General features: G+C 53.6%; 10 protein-coding genes across 10 annotated transcripts; 5 read left to right on the plus strand and 5 right to left on the minus strand.

Moving 5' to 3' along the window:
• Nucleotides 1-278: 278 nt before the first annotated feature.
• Nucleotides 279-1,742, minus strand: PV08_10868 (uncharacterized protein; the record flags this gene model as incomplete). The annotated part of the gene is made up of 2 exons (XM_016385181.1): nt 279-548; nt 714-1,742. 2 exons carry the CDS (start codon nt 1,740-1,742, stop codon nt 279-281), a joined length of 1,299 nt encoding a protein of 432 aa, XP_016231783.1.
• A 474-nt stretch (nt 1,743-2,216) lies between these two features.
• Nucleotides 2,217-3,466, minus strand: PV08_10869 (chlorophyll synthesis pathway protein BchC; the record flags this gene model as incomplete). The annotated part of the gene is made up of 4 exons (XM_016385182.1): nt 2,217-2,362; nt 2,412-2,517; nt 2,576-3,273; nt 3,328-3,466. The coding sequence occupies 4 exons, from the start codon at nt 3,464-3,466 to the stop codon at nt 2,217-2,219; spliced, it is 1,089 nt and encodes a 362-aa protein (XP_016231784.1).
• A 1,221-nt stretch (nt 3,467-4,687) lies between these two features.
• PV08_10870 (uncharacterized protein) lies at nt 4,688-5,053 on the plus strand (the record flags this gene model as incomplete). Its single annotated transcript, XM_016385183.1, has 1 exon — nt 4,688-5,053. The coding sequence occupies one exon, from the start codon at nt 4,688-4,690 to the stop codon at nt 5,051-5,053; it is 366 nt and encodes a 121-aa protein (XP_016231785.1).
• Nucleotides 5,054-5,474: 421 nt separating this feature from the next.
• On the plus strand, nt 5,475-6,610 carry PV08_10871 (uncharacterized protein; the record flags this gene model as incomplete). The annotated part of the gene is made up of 2 exons (XM_016385184.1): nt 5,475-6,023; nt 6,074-6,610. The coding sequence occupies 2 exons, from the start codon at nt 5,475-5,477 to the stop codon at nt 6,608-6,610; spliced, it is 1,086 nt and encodes a 361-aa protein (XP_016231786.1).
• A 220-nt stretch (nt 6,611-6,830) lies between these two features.
• Nucleotides 6,831-7,429, plus strand: PV08_10872 (uncharacterized protein; the record flags this gene model as incomplete). Its single annotated transcript, XM_016385185.1, has 2 exons — nt 6,831-6,910; nt 7,039-7,429. The coding sequence occupies 2 exons, from the start codon at nt 6,831-6,833 to the stop codon at nt 7,427-7,429; spliced, it is 471 nt and encodes a 156-aa protein (XP_016231787.1).
• A 601-nt stretch (nt 7,430-8,030) lies between these two features.
• PV08_10873 (uncharacterized protein) lies at nt 8,031-8,444 on the minus strand (the record flags this gene model as incomplete). The annotated part of the gene is made up of 1 exon (XM_016385186.1): nt 8,031-8,444. One exon carries the CDS (start codon nt 8,442-8,444, stop codon nt 8,031-8,033), a length of 414 nt encoding a protein of 137 aa, XP_016231788.1.
• A 1,730-nt stretch (nt 8,445-10,174) lies between these two features.
• Nucleotides 10,175-10,893, minus strand: PV08_10874 (uncharacterized protein; the record flags this gene model as incomplete). The annotated part of the gene is made up of 2 exons (XM_016385187.1): nt 10,175-10,828; nt 10,879-10,893. The coding sequence occupies 2 exons, from the start codon at nt 10,891-10,893 to the stop codon at nt 10,175-10,177; spliced, it is 669 nt and encodes a 222-aa protein (XP_016231789.1).
• An 802-nt stretch (nt 10,894-11,695) lies between these two features.
• Nucleotides 11,696-12,982, plus strand: PV08_10875 (ribosomal protein S2; the record flags this gene model as incomplete). The annotated part of the gene is made up of 1 exon (XM_016385188.1): nt 11,696-12,982. One exon carries the CDS (start codon nt 11,696-11,698, stop codon nt 12,980-12,982), a length of 1,287 nt encoding a protein of 428 aa, XP_016231790.1.
• Nucleotides 12,983-13,503: 521 nt separating this feature from the next.
• On the minus strand, nt 13,504-14,728 carry PV08_10876 (uncharacterized protein; the record flags this gene model as incomplete). Its single annotated transcript, XM_016385189.1, has 4 exons — nt 13,504-13,554; nt 13,617-14,110; nt 14,163-14,409; nt 14,465-14,728. The coding sequence occupies 4 exons, from the start codon at nt 14,726-14,728 to the stop codon at nt 13,504-13,506; spliced, it is 1,056 nt and encodes a 351-aa protein (XP_016231791.1).
• Nucleotides 14,729-16,018: 1,290 nt separating this feature from the next.
• Nucleotides 16,019-17,167, plus strand: PV08_10877 (uncharacterized protein; the record flags this gene model as incomplete). The annotated part of the gene is made up of 1 exon (XM_016385190.1): nt 16,019-17,167. The coding sequence occupies one exon, from the start codon at nt 16,019-16,021 to the stop codon at nt 17,165-17,167; it is 1,149 nt and encodes a 382-aa protein (XP_016231792.1).
• Between the last annotated feature and the right edge of the window lie 1,188 nt (nt 17,168-18,355).

Raw genomic sequence — 18,355 nt, forward strand, 5'->3', positions numbered from 1 at the left:
CTGATTCATGGATGATGTCTATGTCGACGTCGGCGTCAGTATCGGTGTCGATCTTGATGGATGCTAAGCCTCACTAGGCGGTAATATGTAATACCAGCTCCAGCACCATTTTGACTGATTTACAACGACATCAGCCGAGAGGTGGTTCCATGTTGCTTGTCAGTGAGTGCAGGGTCTGCCGACGAATGTTAGAGAGCCATCAAAACCGTAATGGGCTTTTGACACTCTTGTGTCGCATACGATTGTCAACCAAGCCACGCACTTCTGTATTGTCTGTTTCAATTTGTGTCATTCTCAAAGAAGACTTTGGTCCCGGAGACTTCCCTGTCTCCAAAAAACCGCCATATGTCTTCGAGAAGCAGATCCGGCGCGTCCAGCGACGCGAAGTGGCCCCCTCGGTCGTGGACGGTGCGGTACTTGACGTTTCCACACCGCCGAGCCCATTCCAGAGGTGTCCGGTACCACAGGTCATACGGGAACTCGGAGATGGCGACAGGTTGATGGACGTACGGGAGCATGTTTATCCCTATTGGAGAGATCGCTCCGTCCTGATAGTAGTATAATGAAGAAGAGCGAGTAAGCACAGGTATCATCGGAGAAACACCAACGAGACAGGGGCAAGACGGGAACTTTTGGTCATGCTGATCGAGAACTACGAACAGGAGACAAAAACAAAATACTGAAGGTCAGAAACAGAAAAAAAGAAAGCTCACCTTTGCACCATTCTTGTACAGGCCAAACGCCCCGTACGGTCCGTTGACCCAGTGCATCATTGTCCAGGTGATCAGGCGCTCTGGCGTCCAGATGTCGTCCGGCCGGTCGACGCCCGTTCGGACGGCGTCGTAGATCCACATGGCCAGGCCGACAGGACTGTCTGTGAGGCCGACGGCGAGACGCAGCGGACGGGTCTGGTGGAGGTGGCCGTACGCCCACGCCTGGCTCGTGAAGCGCCGGTACAGCTCGATCAGGTACGCCTCGTCGTCCGAGGTCTCGCGGCGGGCGTGGCGCTCGACGTCGGCGGGCGACGGGGGCACGACCCAGAAGTTCGACAGGCCCGACACGACGCTGCGCGGGAAGTCGACGGCCGCGTAGCGGTTGATGAAGTCGCCGGCGTCGCCGCCCTGGAAGACGTAGCGCCCGTAGCCGAGCCTCGCGGTCATCAGGGCGTGGAACGTCGCCCCGGCCTGCCGGTACCCGAACCCCGGGGCGCGCGGCGCGGGGCTGAAGCCGTAGCCGGGGATCGAGGGCGCGACGACGTGGAACGCGCAGTGGGAGGCGCTGGGAGGGTTCGTGAGCCGCTCGACCACGTCCAGGACCTCGACGAACGACCCGGGCCACCCGTGCACGAAGAGCAGCGGGATCGCGTCCGCGCGCGGGGACCGGTGGTGGACGAAGTGCAGAGGCACCGGCTCCGGGTACGGGTGCAGCGCCGTCTGGGCCGTGTGGACGATCGTCGTGAATTGCTTGAGGCGGCCGTTGAGACTCGCTTCGACCCGTCGCCAGTCGTACGATTCGCTCCAGTACTTGGCGATGGCCTCGGCGGAGCGTCGCGGCGGCCCGTCTTCGTGGTCCGGTTGGTCTTGGTCGTCGACGAAGCGCGTCAGGGAGGCCTTGAGTCTCGTGAGGCCGAGGAAATCCTCCGACACAGATATCGTAAAGGGGAGGACCTCGTCGCTGAACGTGGCTTTGAAGTTGAGGTTGAGGTCACGCTCGGAGAGGGGGCGTCGCGGGGGATCGGCCATGTTTCGATCAATGCGCAATACCAGGTCCTGTAGTGATGGCACACGAGATATCCACGGCTTTCTCGAGACGACACATGAAAAAGGGCCGGAGCGAGTCATGTGTAAAGGGAAGGGGGGGGTGGGGGGGTGGTGATGAGCGGCTTTAAGTACACGGAACGAGTAGATGCAATGTGGGGGACCTTGGATACCTGGCTACCCAACTAGGTAGGCAGTTCTGTCGGTGGAGTCCACTTGGGCCGCTTCCGCCATCGATGATTCGCTTGATCTGGCACAACGTCCGTAAGCACTCGAGGGGAGAGAAAGAGGTTGATGCTAAGGAAGCCAAGGTAGCCATTCTGACAAATGATACTCTATCTATCCGTACCTGCTTGAGATATACCAAATTCCCGTACTGACAACCGCCATGCTTCATCTTGGCGTGGTGGCTCGCGCAATCTCGATCCATCGCAGGGCACTGCAGGGCGCTTCTCTCCATCACGCTTGGCCAGCCTTCAGTTTGGGTGAGATGAGAATCTTGACCTGATCATCTCGGTTGTTGACCAGTTCCTCGAAGCCTTTGGCAACAACGTCTTCCAAGGCAACTCGGCTAGTCACCATCTTTTCATATCCTTCCAATTTGCCTGCATCTGGTCAGCAGTTGAGCACTCTGAGATAGATAACTGAGCTCACCTTCACCCATCATATCCATCATCTCCTTAAAGTCCTGTGCGTTGTAACAGCACGAGGACACAACTTTGAGTTCTTTCAAGAAAAAATTCCAGAAAGGAATTGCAGGCTGGCGTACGGTCACCGTCAGTACACACATAGCACCCAGCAGGAGTAAAGGCTCTCACAGATTGTTCCCAGACGGAAACATTGACCAGTGTTCCCGAGCGCTTCAACGAATCGATACCCGCTTCTAGCCCTGCCTGAACACCAGCACAGTCAAATACCACATCTACTCCCTTGCCACTGGTGAGCTCTCGACAGATATCGCCGACATTCTCTGTTTTCGGATCAATGACCCTATCGACCTGGTCTTTCGCATGTCGCCATCTGGCGGATGACGGCTCGCTCAAAAGAATATTTCCGGCTCGATGCGCGCGCAGCACGGAAGCCATCCCGATACCGACAGGACCACCACCAACGATCAGAACGTCCAGACCCTCCAAACTAGAGTTGAGCATTTTCGCTGCGTGATGGCCTACCGCCAGAGGTTCAATGATTGCCGCATAGTCGAGGCTAACATTTTCTGGAAGTGCATAGAGTTGGTCATCCTCCACGACACAATACTCCGACAAGCCACCTCCTCGTCTTGAATCACAGATTCCAAGGAAGCCAAGGGTGCTGCACAGGTGGTCGGATCCCGAAGTGCACGATAGGCACTTTCGGCAAACCAGTCGAGGGTCTACCATCACGGCTTGTCCAATCGTCCATTTGGACCCTTCGGAGGCTCTCTTGATACGACCACAAAATTCATGGCCGAGAGTCAAGGGCAGTACGCTGCCTGTCAGTGCGTGAGGATGCCCAGGAGCAGGTATGCCCATTGGACCTAGTTTGACTTAGCAACATCCATACACCGGAAGGCCACGGTCCTTGAACAGACCTGCGACATATTCGTGCAAATCACTACCACAGATGCCGCACCACTCAATCTCGACAAGACATTCTCCTGGTCCAGGCTCCGGAATTGCAACATCGACGACCCGAACGTCGCGCCTACCGTAATATTGTGCTGCTCGCATGTTCGTCGCAGACCGGTTTGGGTAGAAGAGACGACTGTGCCAGGGAAGGGAGTTTGCCCAAGTACATAGATAGACGGAGAGACGGTGGGCTCACTGGGCACTCACCCCCCGTTGGAGCCCGTTGGCTGCCTTGCCGAGGAGGACGAAGAGATGGTCAGGCATTCCGTGTGCGGAGCCCAGAATATCCATCAGATCGTCCTACTGTAAGTTTGATATAGGTGCCGAGGTTCTTGAATGACAAGGAGCTCCACGGATGGGCGAGTCAGAGAAGTACGAGTATGTAGGCGTCGCCCGAGCGCTGCATCCTTCCCATTTGAGGCGCATTCGGGCCGTCATTGTTCCTCCTTGTAGGCGAGCACTTGCCAGAGTTCATGCTACCCCGCGCCTAATCTTCTTTCTCTTTGGCTGCGCCTCCATCGCCATTTGGACCACTATCGGCAACGGGTTCTTCGTAACGACTCGAACCATTCACTTAGTGATTCGCTTCAGGCGTGCTCGATTTCCTCGTACACTCAGTCGACCTTTTCACGAAGCGTTACGCTGGGTTTATCCATCAGGCGCTGTTTAATGAGCTCCAGAAAAGCAGGCACATGATGACGGCCATCATCTCCCGGCCTCGAACACAAACCCGTCAGTCTATGGCCGACCTTGACCAACGCTCGACACTCTTCTGTCCGTTGCTAGCCCGCGTCTTTCTTGCTCGTGTCTCAATGCAATAAGGGCGAATTGATCATCTTGGTTGACAATCATGGCAGAATTGGCGAGAACAGCTTGTCGGCGGTGCCGTGAGCAAAAGGTAGCTATCTGCCTTGATTGCCGACAAAATCATATCAGCAGAGACTAAGATCGATGTTTGGTAGTTGCGATGTTCGAGAGAACTCCCAAGCTGTGCACGCTGTTCAAGACTCGGTGCCGTCTGCGTATTTCCACCACCTCCAGACCGCAAAGTGCTCGCGGCCTTCCGTGCACAGTCCAGGAGGAAGAAAGTAGAGGAAGCGAGAACCAACCACCCTCGTCAGCAGGCCGATTCATTTGATATTGTCACTCCAGAAGCTTCATCTCATCGGATCAATGACGATGGACCGGTCTCGGAAAGTACACTTGCAACTCCTGGCTTGCCACTTCCTCTGCCAGTGCAGAGATTTCTTCAAGAAGTGTATTTCAAGTGCATGTTCAATTCGACCCTGGTGTTCCATCGGCCAACGTTCACTCGCGCATTCGATGGCGGACAAGTATTATCTCATGTACTTCTGGCAATGTATGCGACTGCCACAATGTATGACCTTCATCTTAGCTCGACGGGGCTTTGGACTGATCATCTGCAGCTTCTTGACCCCTTCGTCAAAGATCTTCCAGGATAATCTGGATCTGGTTCGACCATTCAATGACATGCGTGGCCTGGGCAGACAATGGGCCATCCGCGCTGGCAAGGAAGTCCTTCAGGATATTGATCAGCCCACTTTCGAAAGCGTACAAACAACCGAAATGCTGACCTTGTATTGGTTTCATGCTGGCGAGTGGCAGCGGAATACAATGTTCTCGGGTAAACAACCACTCTTCTGGACAGTGGACAAGATGGTTGGTTGACAATAGTTTGACCCAGGTATCGCCTACAAAGCAGCGTGCACTGTTGGCTTGGATTCCAACAAAACGGCTTTTTACGAGCCCGAGTTCAATCCCGGCACACAAGGAACCTCGGAATGGCTGGACATCGAGACAAAACGGCGATGCTTTTGGGCAGTTTGGTTCACACAATGCATAAACGCTGATCATCGTTCTATGGGCGGCTCTTATGATGGTAGTGTGATGGGCCTCCCACTACCTATAGCAGAGATTTCATTTGAGAGAATGATTAGGGAACCTCTGTTAACTCTGTCCACTCTTCTCGACCGCCCCCAGCACGGGGCAATGCGAACGCTAGCGACACCCAGCATCATGGCGGAGGTGATGTTCTTGATGTTGAAATGGTAATGCCAATGTGTCTGGCATTTGAACTTGAGAGCTGACGATGAGCAGGGCGAAAATTCGCGACCTGATTCGAGCTACAGAGCGTTTGGCTGTTAAGGATTGGCTTGCGGAGCTCTTTGAACTGGAAGGGTCTCTGTCGGCATGGCTTCTGCGTCTGCCCAACTGCTTCAAATACTCGAAAAGAACCCTATATGAGCAGTTAATTATCAACCGACAGCCGATCTATGTCTTTGTGTATGCACTATATCATCAATGCAGACTTGTTCTGCATTCGTCACTGGTCCCACAATTCAGCGGCGTCCGACTATACGAAACTCTGCCCACTGAAGCAACAAGTCTCAGCGCTCGTATAGCCTTGAAGAGCGCCGGAGGCCTGTCAGAGCTAGGCTCTGATCTACTGGCACTCGACTGGGATCCAGCCCAAACTCCGGCTTTTGTTGGGTACTGCATGTATGTTTCGGCTTCGATACACATAACCCTTCTCTCCTCCACCGATACCGCCCTTGCAGCAATTGCACAGAAGAACCTGATTTGCAATCTGAAGTTACTCAAGTCGATGAAGCCGTACTGGACAAACTTAGAGCGGCTGGTAAGTCATAATTTACCTTCAACACTTTCAACGGGAGCTGATTTAGCCAGTGGATTCGTATCAATATGCTCTACAACGCTCAGACAGTGAGACTTGGAGTTTCCTCGACTCATCTGACTGGGGGCGCTGTTGACTCAGAAGCGCAATCTAATGGTCTCGACCAACTTGCGGGCCAGCCCCGCGAGACCGGGCAACTGTCTGAACCGCTGGCTGATTCGGTCTTGCAGTATACCCTCCGGCGACTAAAACCAGGGTCCAATGTATCTCCATCTTCGTTACGAGATCTCGAAGCCAGCACCGACGCCGAGGTATTGAACTCACTTCTGGGAGACCATGCCACTCTGCCAGCGCATGTCGTGGACAACGGTCGAGGACCTCCTGATCGCCAGCCCCTACCTGCGACACTGGAAGGTTACAATACTGCCATTGACCCTACCCCTCCACAAGGATCTGAGACGTTAATGAGAAGTCCTGTTGTACCGGCTTTGCAGGGAATCAACTATGATTGGTGGCATCTCGATCTGGACAATATTCAACCACCAACTATACCCTACGATGACATGTTCAATCTGGATTTTAACATCTGAAGAAGGAAACCTACTTTGGCAGATATTCGTAAAGTACGACGTAGGTGCAAACCCTGAGCTTGTGTCCCTCAGAGTGGCGACCCAAATGGGAAGACCTCCCCTCGCAGTCCGATCGCTGCTGAATGAAGCTGGATTGGCTTCCCACCAAAGATGACACCAGTTCTAGTTAGTGCCAAGCACAGTTCTCGATACCGAATGTCTGACGAAACTATCTGCCAAGATGACAGCTACTCAGTTGTTCTCCTACTCCGATGACCAGTGGGCCCGGCTCGACGGTGCATTCATCATGTGCGCCCATAGGTACCTTCTTCCTCGGACGTACAGCGTTCTGCTGTTGTTCAAATATCCCTTCAATGACTGAGCATATGTTCACTCGGTCACAACTAGCTCACCAACTCTTGACCTCTCTGGTTTGTCTTTTCCTCCAGTCTGCATACAGGTCAGGCTCCGGTGACTAAAACTGATACCACGGCGGACCTGGATACGCAGAGACAGCCCCCACGATCCATCACGGGTCACAATGGAGAGCGAAAGGCTATAATTCAAGCAGTTGTCGAAGGCAATTGGCGAAAAATAGACAATGACATCGTGCGCTACAATGAAATGTGGGCAATCAGTAAATTCCCAGCCGACATCAAGAACGATGGCAGTCTTCAAAAAACGAGAACTATCATGTCAGTATCCCTACCTGTTGCCAGTCAATCGGGCAAAGTGATCAAAGCGTCCGACACGTTGTCCAACCCTGAGAATTTGCAGTACTATTACCGCTTCGCTAAGGACGAGACTTTACTGGATGCAGTGTCTAAAGCTAAACTCTAGAATAGTGAGTGTAGTGAATACAGAAAACAGACTATAGACTAGTACGAGTGTGGTGAATATACAGATTATTGACCAGGATTATGGTCGTGAGCATGTACTGTACAGGAGCTTAAAGTTGTGTCCGGCCCTTGAGCACGAATGCATGTATGAAGAACCGCTTGAAGATTGAGACAGTCATTCTATACGTACGCCAGACTCGACAGCACCATAAGCAGGTAAAGTAAAGATGTCGATATTAGCCAGGAATGATACTTCTGTTCATGATGTTTGCACGGCGTAGGACACGCCTCGCTTTTCATTCAAGTAGTGCTCGGTGTGTTACAGAGATACCCCAGCATTCATCGACACCCATACCCAATGAGTAGGAGGCACCTATGCATGCGCAGAAACACCACGACCATGATACATCACACACGCACAAACACCCCGCCCCACCCAAAAGCGACGAATAGATTTGGTATCATGAGATAGAAGACTTTCGGACGGCGGCGGCGGCGGCGGCGGCGACAGCTGCGATAACAGAATGTAGGTAGGAATTGGTCCGAATACGAGAAAAAGAGCGCGCTTCTCGGTGTTGATGTTGTTGTTGTCGTCGTCGCCCTTATAGCACCGCGACGGCGACGCCGGCAGCCACCAAGGCCAGGTTGAGGCCGTGGTTCATGGAGAGAGCTTGAGCGCCGCTGTCCGAGGACGTCGTCTTTGTCGCGGTGGACGCGTCGGCGGTGGACGTGGACGTGGTGAGGAACTCTGCACCGCCGTCGCCCGAGCACGTGTCTCCGTCCGGGCAGCAGCCGTAGACGTCGTTGTCGCCGAGCTGGCAGGTCGAGGTGGCCGCGCAGCCACCCTCGAGGTCCGGGCAGCACGTGTAGTCGCTGGGGATGCAGTAGGCGCCGCAGGGCTTGTCGGTGGACTCGCACGACGTGGCGTTGCCGGTGGCTCGGGTGAGGAGCGTGTGTTGTGACCAGGCCGACGCGAGGAGGGGGAGGGCGGTGAGCAAGTAGAAGAAGGACCGCATATTGGCTCGCTTCTTTCTCGCTTTTTTCGTTGGTGTGTACTTCGTGCGTGTGTACGTGTAAATGTGGTAGGGGTTGTGGGTGCAGCAGGTGTGGGCACTTGTCCTGGTATGGTTCGCGAGTTGTACTGATGTATCCGTACGGCGAGATGCTTTTCCGCTGGGACACACAACCAGTCAACAACGGTGAAGGCTGAACGGCACTTTTGGTCGACGAGCAAGAGGAACAACAACAACAAAAAAAAGAGAGGACGCCCCGATTGATTGTTGAGTGGGCAGCTCACTGTAGTAAGTTGGTCAGGTAGGTCGTGCGGTTAAGGGGTTGGGAATATAACCGGCGAGAGTCCAAACAAAAAGTGAGTGGAAGAACCAAACTCTTATCTTTAAACTCACACAGTAGGCCTCTCTCTGGAGCACATTTATTATCAAGGTCGCTCGTGACGCTGTTTTTCGGTAAAAGAGTGCCCAGCCCCAAGTCTTTTTTGTGTTTTTGACACCACGTTGTAATCTGGGCTGGCGGCTGGGCGCCATGGTAAGGTGATTGGTTTTCTCGAGCGCGACACGAAACTGTCTGGGGGGGCGCACACAATCGACAAGAAACTGAAGTCTGTATCCGTATACTGGACGTGCCAGGCTGGGCTCCGCTCCTATCGTAGTCTAAAACGTCCATGCGCAAGGCTTGTTTGCTGTTTCGTGACAAGACCAAGACTTACCAGCCCAGTGTCCTAGCCACTGACGGTGGCGTATGGAGATTGCAAAATGATACCGAGTCGTGTCAAGAAACTATTGCTGGGCTCGGGTACAGTAAAAAGCAGGGTAACCACCTTCAAAACGGAGAGTGCTCTGTACCGCATGCACAAGTGTCACTTGGAGCTCCAAGTCAAGCCGTCGCACAAGCGATCCTTTTGCCGGACGCGCTGCTCAGTCGTACTGTGTGCAAGTGATAGCGGTCGCAACCAGCCACGAACGCGATCCGACAAAGTTTCTCGACTTGCTTGGCCGGAGTCACTTCAGATTTGAATTCACCTAGCCGCGTGCTCAGAATCCCTCTTGTGCAGGAAATTTGACTCGCGACCTGCGAAAATGAAGAACTGCCCAGACAGCCAAGAATGCCCGTTTCCTCAGGGGAAATTTGGCCAAGCCGACAAATAGGGGGACGAAAGGCGCGAGGCCTCAGCCTGATTTCGATTCCGCCCGACAGGTCAGGCTTGTGGGTTGGCCCTTTCGGGGATTTTTCTTGATCGTTATTTTTGTCACCTGGAGGAGAACCATGTGAGAGATGCTCTCCCAATGGTGGTTTCTGCCGTTATCGGGTTCTCGGTCCTGACATCGATTGACTGGAGGAATAGTCGTTTCAGCCGCGCTCAGGAATCAGAATTGCTGGTACAATAACAGCGGCGCCGGATCGGACAAATGTTGATCCCCAGAACGGTACGAGCATCCGGACTATTTGCAAAACGAACAGATTTTGAAGGCCGCCTCAAAGCCATTCCATTGATCGAGGTATACATAGGTAAGGAAACTATTACTATAATGATGAGTACGTAAAGCCTGGTGCCGTTCTTTTTGTGGGGGGTTGACATCGAAAACCATGTGCTACATAGCAGTACTGTTTGTCCACTCTGAAATCATGGTCTCTTGATCACCGCCCGCTTGAACCCAGAAGGATGGAAAATTGGTATTACAAAGAATAATAAATGGAATCGACGCAGCCCAGCATCAGCGAGCGACGTTCAAGAGCCTCCGTACCCACTGTCGGCAGCGTCGTCGAGAGCATGATTCACCAAAGCATCCGCCTCCCTGTTCCATTCGCGTCCAACACGCCAAAACCGAATAGCCATTTCTTCCTCCATCTTTGTGATGGTTGCGTGAATCTCCCGGATGATGTCACCGTGCTCGACCGGGGTGCCCTTTCTGGTGACATAGCCGTTCCTTTCCCAGCTCCAGATCCATTCGCTGAGGCTTCTTGCGACATAGTCCGAGTCACACTTCACAATGACCTCTCTCCAGCCATCCAACTCACCAGCCTCCTTCATGCCCTGAATGATGTCGAGAGCCTTGCGGACACTTTCCAGCTCGGCACGTGAACTGGTCTGCAGATCAGTTCGAGCAAGCAACCCCCAGGCATTGCGTGGGCAGTCAGGTCCAAAGTACACGCCCCACGCTGCTCGAGATTTGGGATCAGATCGGTTGTTGCCGCGCGAGCCACCGTCGACTGAAACCACCATTGTTCTCATACGTGGCTGCCAATGAGCACCGGGGAAGGGAAAGTTGTACAGTCGAGCATACTTCCACTTTGGGCTGTATCGAACCAAGTAGTCGGGGTCGAATGTTATGCGTCCATAACGACGTGTCTTTCTGGGATTGAAGTTGCGCCGTGGACGTGACTGTGGCCGGAGTCAATTCTCTCATACTCACAAGGCTTGCTTATACATACGAGATCCGTGTCCATGATTTTGGAGAGACTACTAATGCTGCTGCTGCAGGTGCTGCGGGTGCTGCAGGATCAAACGAGTGACAGTGAGAGTTGGATAGTTACCTGAGCACGAGGGACGCAGAATTGAGTGCGTGCGCAAAATACTCCTTATATCTCTGTATGGCCATAACGTGGGTCATAGCTGCTCGGGAGAAAACAAACAACATCCGAAAGATCAAACAAAGCCCAAACATACCTGACGATCAAAAAAACGTGACGGTATGATGCCGGCCGCAGAGTAACAAAGACAGGATTTCCAAAATCTGTTGTTTTCTTCATTTGTGTGTTTCGTCCGGGCGGGCTGGTGCAGCGGAAAGAGGCTGCTCCGGATCTATGCACGCAGGGGGCTCGTCAGGGTACCAACCTGAAGCACTTGAATGAATGTCTGACGGCAGACGGCATCCAATTCCGTATCACCAGCGAGGTGTGGCTTCAGAGGGACGGCTGCCCAGTCGGCCTCCGCATGGCGGTTTGACCAATTGCGAACTAAAGCTGTGATTGAAGGAATCTCAAACACAAAACACAAAACGATGAGGAAGATGCGCAACATCCTGTACCTAGTTACCCTGGTACAGTAAAAGCAGAAGGTAGAGCGATTGCGGATGACTAAGGAATTCTCCCGTTGGCTGCCGTCTCTCTTTTCGCTGAACGCCAAGCACAGACCTGGGCAGAGCAGAGACGCAGGGCCAAAGCAACTGGATAAATGGTGAAAGCCTCAACGCTCCGACATCACCACGCTGAAGGCCAGACATGATCATCAGACAGTTCTGTGCCCGTCATGGTACCTCTCCCCCTCTGTAATCCACTGGTTGGTCGATGCTCACCCATTTCCCTAGGCCGCTCTGCGCTGTCGCAGTCAACGCGGACCAGGGTAAGGTCGTATGCGGACAGCAGAAGTGTCGACAACCCGACCTTCCGACCGTCAGAACGAGACCCCAAACCTCGTCCCGCGATACCGGGCCACCCCGATGAACCGTCCAGCATTCTCGACAGCACCAGCAAGCCCCCTACGGCGGCGACGCGGACGGTGGAAGAAAAGCTCGAAGACCAGAAAAAGTCGATGCAATCCCTCCACGCCGACGTCAACGCCCACATCATGGCGCGGATCCAGAGCTTCCACAGCGAGCCCGCCGCGCCGCTCTCGACGAGCGAAGTCAAGAGGGAGAGGCCGGCGCCCCTCGAGAAGCCCAAGCGCGTCGACACCACGCCGTTCAGGAACCTGCAGGACCTCAACCGGCACCGCAGGCGCGAGCAGAGGGAGGCGCGCAGAGTCACGCACCTCGTCCAGACCTACGACCCAAACTCGCTCCTCCGGGACCCGCCGACGCCGTCCAGACTCACGCTGCCCATGCTCCTCGCGAACCAGACGCACCTCGGCCACGCCACGTCGCTCTGGAACCCGGCCAACAGCAGCTACATCTTCGGCGTCAGGGACGGCATCCACATCATCTCCCTGGACGCGACGTACGCCTACCTCCTGCGCGCGGCCAAGGTCGTTGAGGAGGTCGCGAGGCGGGGCGGCATCATCCTCTTCGTCGGCACCCGCGACGGCATGGAGGACATCACCGTCAACTCGGCCAGGCTGGCCGGCGGCTACCACATCTTCCACCGTTGGGTCCCCGGCAGCTTGACCAACGGCCAGCAGATCCTGGGCTCGGGCCGCGTCAAGGTCGTCGACATCCACGACAACGAGCTCGAGGAGTACAGCAGGAAGTTCACCCCGGGCAACCACACCCCCATGAGGCCCGACCTGGTCGTGTGCCTGAACCCGCTCGAGAACCAGGTCTGCCTGCACGAGTGTGGACTGTTCAGCGTGCCCACCATCGGCGTCATCGACACGGACGCCAACCCGACCTGGGTGACCTATCCCATCCCCGCCAACGACGATTCGGCAAGGTCAATCGCCCTCATCGGTGGCCTGTTGGGCCAGGCGGGCAAGGAAGGACAGAGGCGGCGGAAGCTCGAGGCCATGCGTGGCGAGGCCACATACCCCCACGACCATCTCGGCAAGCTTTTTGAACAGATGGACTTGAGGGCTTCGATGAACGCCGAGTCAGAGCAGTAGTCACGAGGATCAATCTCTTGTTTGGAGACCCAATTATCAAAAGACGGCGCCTGGCACCTTGAATTCATTGTACACATGTATGATATAGAAAATTGGTGAAAAAGCGACTTAATTTTCTACTCCTTCCCTCCTGACAAGTCAGTGCATATTGCATTAGCCAAGGTTATAGTTCATCCCGGATTCTCGAAGCGTGACCTAAGTACATATTCGTAGCCCACTGTTTCACAGACGGTTGTGCCTGTAATGAGAATAATTGCTCGTGAGATTCAATCAATCAATCAATCAGTGCAAGACTGCCTTCCTAGTCAACCACGGCCGATGTCAGGAAAATAGGGGATGGCAATTTTGAAAATGGTCAATAATTTTTGGAGGTGGCTCTGACGCTGACCGCCCTCCACTGCTCATGTCGAATCTGCTGCCGCCACGACCGCGCAGCTCCCCGAGCATCCTGGCATTTTCCGTGCAGTCTGGCCTCTGTTTCATTTGTTCGCTCAATTTGTCCCTAGCCGGAGACCCATATACTATAGCAAGGAGTCCAGCCTTGTAAACACGCTCAAACATGCTGCGACCACCTAATTCATCTCTGTTAGCATTCCATCCCAGACAGACCAGGCTAGGGAATTCCATCACTCACCTCGAGCTGTAGCTCTTTGTCTTTGTTCTTCTCAACTTCGTCTCCGACTACCTGGCCTATGTTGGCTCCAATACCTTGACTGCCTCCAGTTCGTTTGGCAAATGGCCACTGACTGTACTCCGCCAGGAGTTCATCGACCTGTGCGAATGCTCGCTCTCTTGCTTCATGGCCCATAGTCGCCAGAGCGTTCTCGAGAACGTTTGCCGCATAGGCTGCACAAACCATACTGATCGTTCGGAGCATTCTGAATTCGAGCTCTGCAGGGAGAAATTGCGAGGGAGGGAGGACAACAGTGCGATTTGAACAGACGTTCCGGACTCGTTTTCGGATTTCGTCTTTGGCGCCAGAGTCGACCACAGGATGGGTAGCCATATCGAACAAAAGGAAGTTTCGTTTCTCCGTGCGCAGAATACCCTTATCTACCAGACCTTTGGCCAAGCGCTCTCGAACTTGTTTCAATTGGTAGCCAATCTTCATGAGGTTCCAGGTCTCGCCTTTAGAAAGATATTAGTTGGATTGATGTAGAAGAAAGCCATTTTCCCTCACCGCTCATAAGATCGATCCAAGAGCTGACGCTCATTTTCTCACTCGACTTCATCATCTTCAAAGCCTCGTCGAGAAGGACTTCCCCCGTAAGTGTGTCATCGACGACTTCGATTATTCGGTCGGCCAGAGGGAAGCGTCTCCGACCAGAATCGTTTTGCATGCTGATACGACCCCGGAAGGCCAATTCGATAACTATGCACCCTCGCAGAGCATACGATATGTTATCATTCCAGAATGAGAGGTATCCCTAATCGTGTCGAGTCAGCGTTTCTCCTTGCGTCCTGGAAGTCATGTGTCCCAACCTGCTTATCCTTCAGGCCTAACAACAAGATCTCCTCCATCAGTGTCAACTTGGGTTGTTTACTACGTTCGGCGCTCTCGGTGAGATCCCTGGGATCGTAGGCAATCCTGTGGCCATTCTCGCCGTTCTCATATGCCGTGTCAGGAGTGCGGTCAGGATAGTTTTTGGGACCGGGAGAAGCCACGCGGCTCGACTCTTCATCTCCGTTTGGCGAGGTCACCCCCCCTGCGCCACGCCTCCGCGTGAGGCCTCCTTGGGAGGCCATCAAACCGTTGTCGATGTCTCACCGGGCTGTGACTGGAAAAAAAGTTGCGGAGGTAGAGGGTGCTGCGGAGTTGGCGCGAATGTCTCGTGCTCAGCTCCTTGCTAGGGCGGGATCCGCAAGGGCAGATTCGTTGGGAGAAGGCTGATAGGTGGGTATACACAGAGGGGCTCGGGTATTCGAGGAAAGGAGTGACTGAGAATGATCTAGAACAGAGCGTGGATTGCTGGCGAAAGCAATCGCTGGGAAAGGATACCGTGACTTCAGCGTTCCTCGTTCTCGATGGGTTGGATACAGTGGCCCAAATGCGGCGAGCAGCCAGTGGAGAGAAGAGACGCGCCAAGACCATTCAGGGATGGGCGCCGCCCGGAGTATTTTGCAGTACTCCGTCGCTTTACAGGTAGTCCCTAGTAGTCTGTAGACTTTCTTGTTTATCTGCACCTCAGCGTCAAGACTACGGTGCGTTCAACTGCTAGAACCAGCACGGCGCAACGGGCAACTGATATGTCGGATGGGATTGTCTGAAGCTCTTGGGCAACAGGCATGAGCAATTGCCTTGTGAACATCCCTTGGGAAGGCGCCCCGTGGGATTGAGAGTCAGATAAGGCAGGTGCTAATCGAGGTACTCTGTCCTCCCTTTTTCCAGCTCGGGTACGAGTACGAGTACGAGCACAAGGACACATGCACCGTTCACAACCAAATGCCATCAACACCTCAAGTACAGAACATCCAGGATCATCTACCGGTAAGATCTCCGTCATCCTCGTCTCTTTGACCCTTTCGATATCAATTCTCGGCAATGGTCGATTGCACTAGTCATCCAGAAAGAGAGTCGCGCAGTCAGACCACGCCGCCCCCTCTCCGCATTGACGGCGAAAAGCCAAAACCTCACCCGTCAGCCTGTATCCCATCGTTCCATCCCATCCCTGTTGCAGTTGCTCGTGGCGTCACATGGAACTTGGCTCTTTCATTGGATGCCAACCTTTTGTATGTGGTCAGGCACGGTTTCCGGTCGCCTCTGCCCCTCTATATAAAGAGGCTGACGCTGGCTGCTTGGGCGGCACCTATACCTTGACTGAACATGTCTTTGGAACGTCATTCCCTAGGTAGCTGTGCCTATTAACCCTTCTATCTGCTTCCGGCGCCGTCCCAGGTATAAATAACCCGGAACTGTTGCGCTTGTCTCTGTGACGCCCTTCTTACGTATTTGCTCTCACCCTGCCTTAAACCAGGCGCTTTGTTTCTCGTCTATTGTACAAGGAACAGCATACGCCAGATCCAGCAGCAGTTACAATGTCTCGAAAGATTCCAGTGATCACGCTCGAAGAGCACTTCATTTCCCAGGCAATCCTTGACTACTATGATCAACAGGGGCAACAGACCACCCTTCCAGAATCACATTCTCACATCATGAGCTCGCTGCGAGAGGTTGGGCACCAGCGTCTCAAGTCGATGGATTCCGGCCGGGTGAGCTTGCAGGTCATCTCTCACCGACCCAACTCTATCCCAATTCCGCCAGAAATTTGCACAGCGGCCAACAATGAATTATACGAGGCGATCAAGTCATCCCCTCGCCCGGAACGTTTTGCCGCCTTCGCAATGCTTCCGACTCTCCACCCCGAAGCCGCCGCGAAAGAACTCAAACGTTGTGTGTCCGAGTTGGACTTTGTCGGCTCCCTGATAGACAATCAGACTGACGGACGATTCTACGACGACACATTTTTCTGGCCAATATTTGCCGCTCACGAACAGCTGGACGTGCCGGTCTATCTCCATCCCGCACCACATCCGGTGCCCAGTGATTCCCCGTTCCAGGGTAACTATGCACCTCAAGTGGCCACGTTCCTTGCGAATCACGGCTTCAGCTGGCACGCAGAGGTTGCCCTGCACGTCATCAGACTGTTTGCATCGAAACTATTCGACGCCCATCCGAACCTCAAAGTGCTACTAGGCCACATGGGAGAAATGCTCCCATTCCAACTAGATAGGATACACAAGCTGATCCAGAAAACATGGCCCGTGTCCTTGAAACCTCAGCGACACCTCCTCCAAGTCTGGCATGAGAACATCTACATCACAACCGCCGGCATGTTCAGCCTTGCCCCGATGGCCTGTCTGATCCACATGTGCTGCGCCGACAAGGTCCTCTATAGCGTTGACTACCCCTTCTGCAGCAATCAAGACGGGCTGCGATTCCTGTACCAACTACGGAACAGCGAGATGGTCAACGATCAAGACTTTGAAGCCATCACCTACAGAAATGCCGCACGGCTCTTGGACCTGAAGATCACCGAGGACAATGATGTTGGAATTGAGGTTGACGAGGATGATGACGCAGATGGGTACCGTCTGCGGCCTTGGTTGTCTACCGACAGCGCCTCGGGTAATATTAATGGCGGCCCCGACTTTGCACGCTCGCCACTCGAGACCGTCAAAGAGTAGATAAGCCTTGAGGTGCAACACAGCGGACAGCATTCACGGACATTGTTTGTGTGCGTGTGTGTGTGCCCACGAGGAAAGGCTAGTGGAGATGCGGTCGTACTTTGTACAACCCACAAACGAACGTCGAGTTAATTTCTTACTCATGTCTTACTATGTGGATTTGGCGTGCGTTCCATTCCCATTTCCATCTCCATCTTGAATCTTCCGATGGTTTACGGAATGCATGGCTGGAAATGATATGATGACAATCAGCATGGGGGACCAGAGTACACCTAAAGGTAGGTCTTCACCGTCCTTGAGCTCACTTTGGGTTCGTCGGGTACCGAGTACTGGCTGGTGCTTAAGAACAGAAGAGTATAATCTGGATATAAAGAAAAGCGATTTCGATGAGTTAGGAAAGTGGATTCTTAAACGACTCGTCGATACTACAATAAGTAATATCTGCGAGTTTGATTATCATCCCAGGTTGTCTTCCGTCTCACGTCCCCGTTTTTTGGATCCAGCGTCACACCCACCGACTACATACGGTTTCCTTGGAAATCGACGCGAGTAAAGTGTCTTTACAGTATCCGTACAGTATGTTGCTCGCCGTGATGGAATTCTGTGACCAGAGTAGACTGTTAGAGTAGACAAGAGTTGTCATTCCAACTTGAAGTTAACACAACCCACCTGCCCACCCTGGGGACGTTATACCGAATATCTTCTACATATAGCTCCTCCATCGTACCGTGGTGCTTACTCGGTTTGTATCTGTCTCGTCACGCTCGCACTATACCGTCCCAGACCCGAACTTTTTCTTTTTTGTTTTTTCTTTGTCAGATTATGTGGGTTCGTCCCTTTTTGTCGAGGTCGAACCGCCTCGCTCGCTCACTCACTCCAATGCCGCGTCGCCGTTGGTGTGTCCGACGCCAAAACCGGACTTTGGTGAACGTAGGTGCTCCGTACCGCACATGCTTACCTACCTAGGGTACGAGTACCCCCCTTGCATTGCATACCCACCCTTCGAGTAGATACGGAGATACATACCTCCCAGGTTCCTGGTAGGTACCTGGCCGGCGACCACCTTGGTTGGGTACGTAACTCGTGACGACCGCCTCAAGCGTACAGGTGAGGAAGATATGGGACCCTCATAACAGTAATCCTCCAAAAGAAAAACCCAGAAAACCAGAAACCCACCCCCCCCCCCCC

Source organism: Exophiala spinifera, assembly GCF_000836115.1.
Source record: "Exophiala spinifera strain CBS 89968 unplaced genomic scaffold supercont1.8, whole genome shotgun sequence".
NCBI lineage: Eukaryota > Fungi > Ascomycota > Eurotiomycetes > Chaetothyriales > Herpotrichiellaceae > Exophiala > Exophiala spinifera.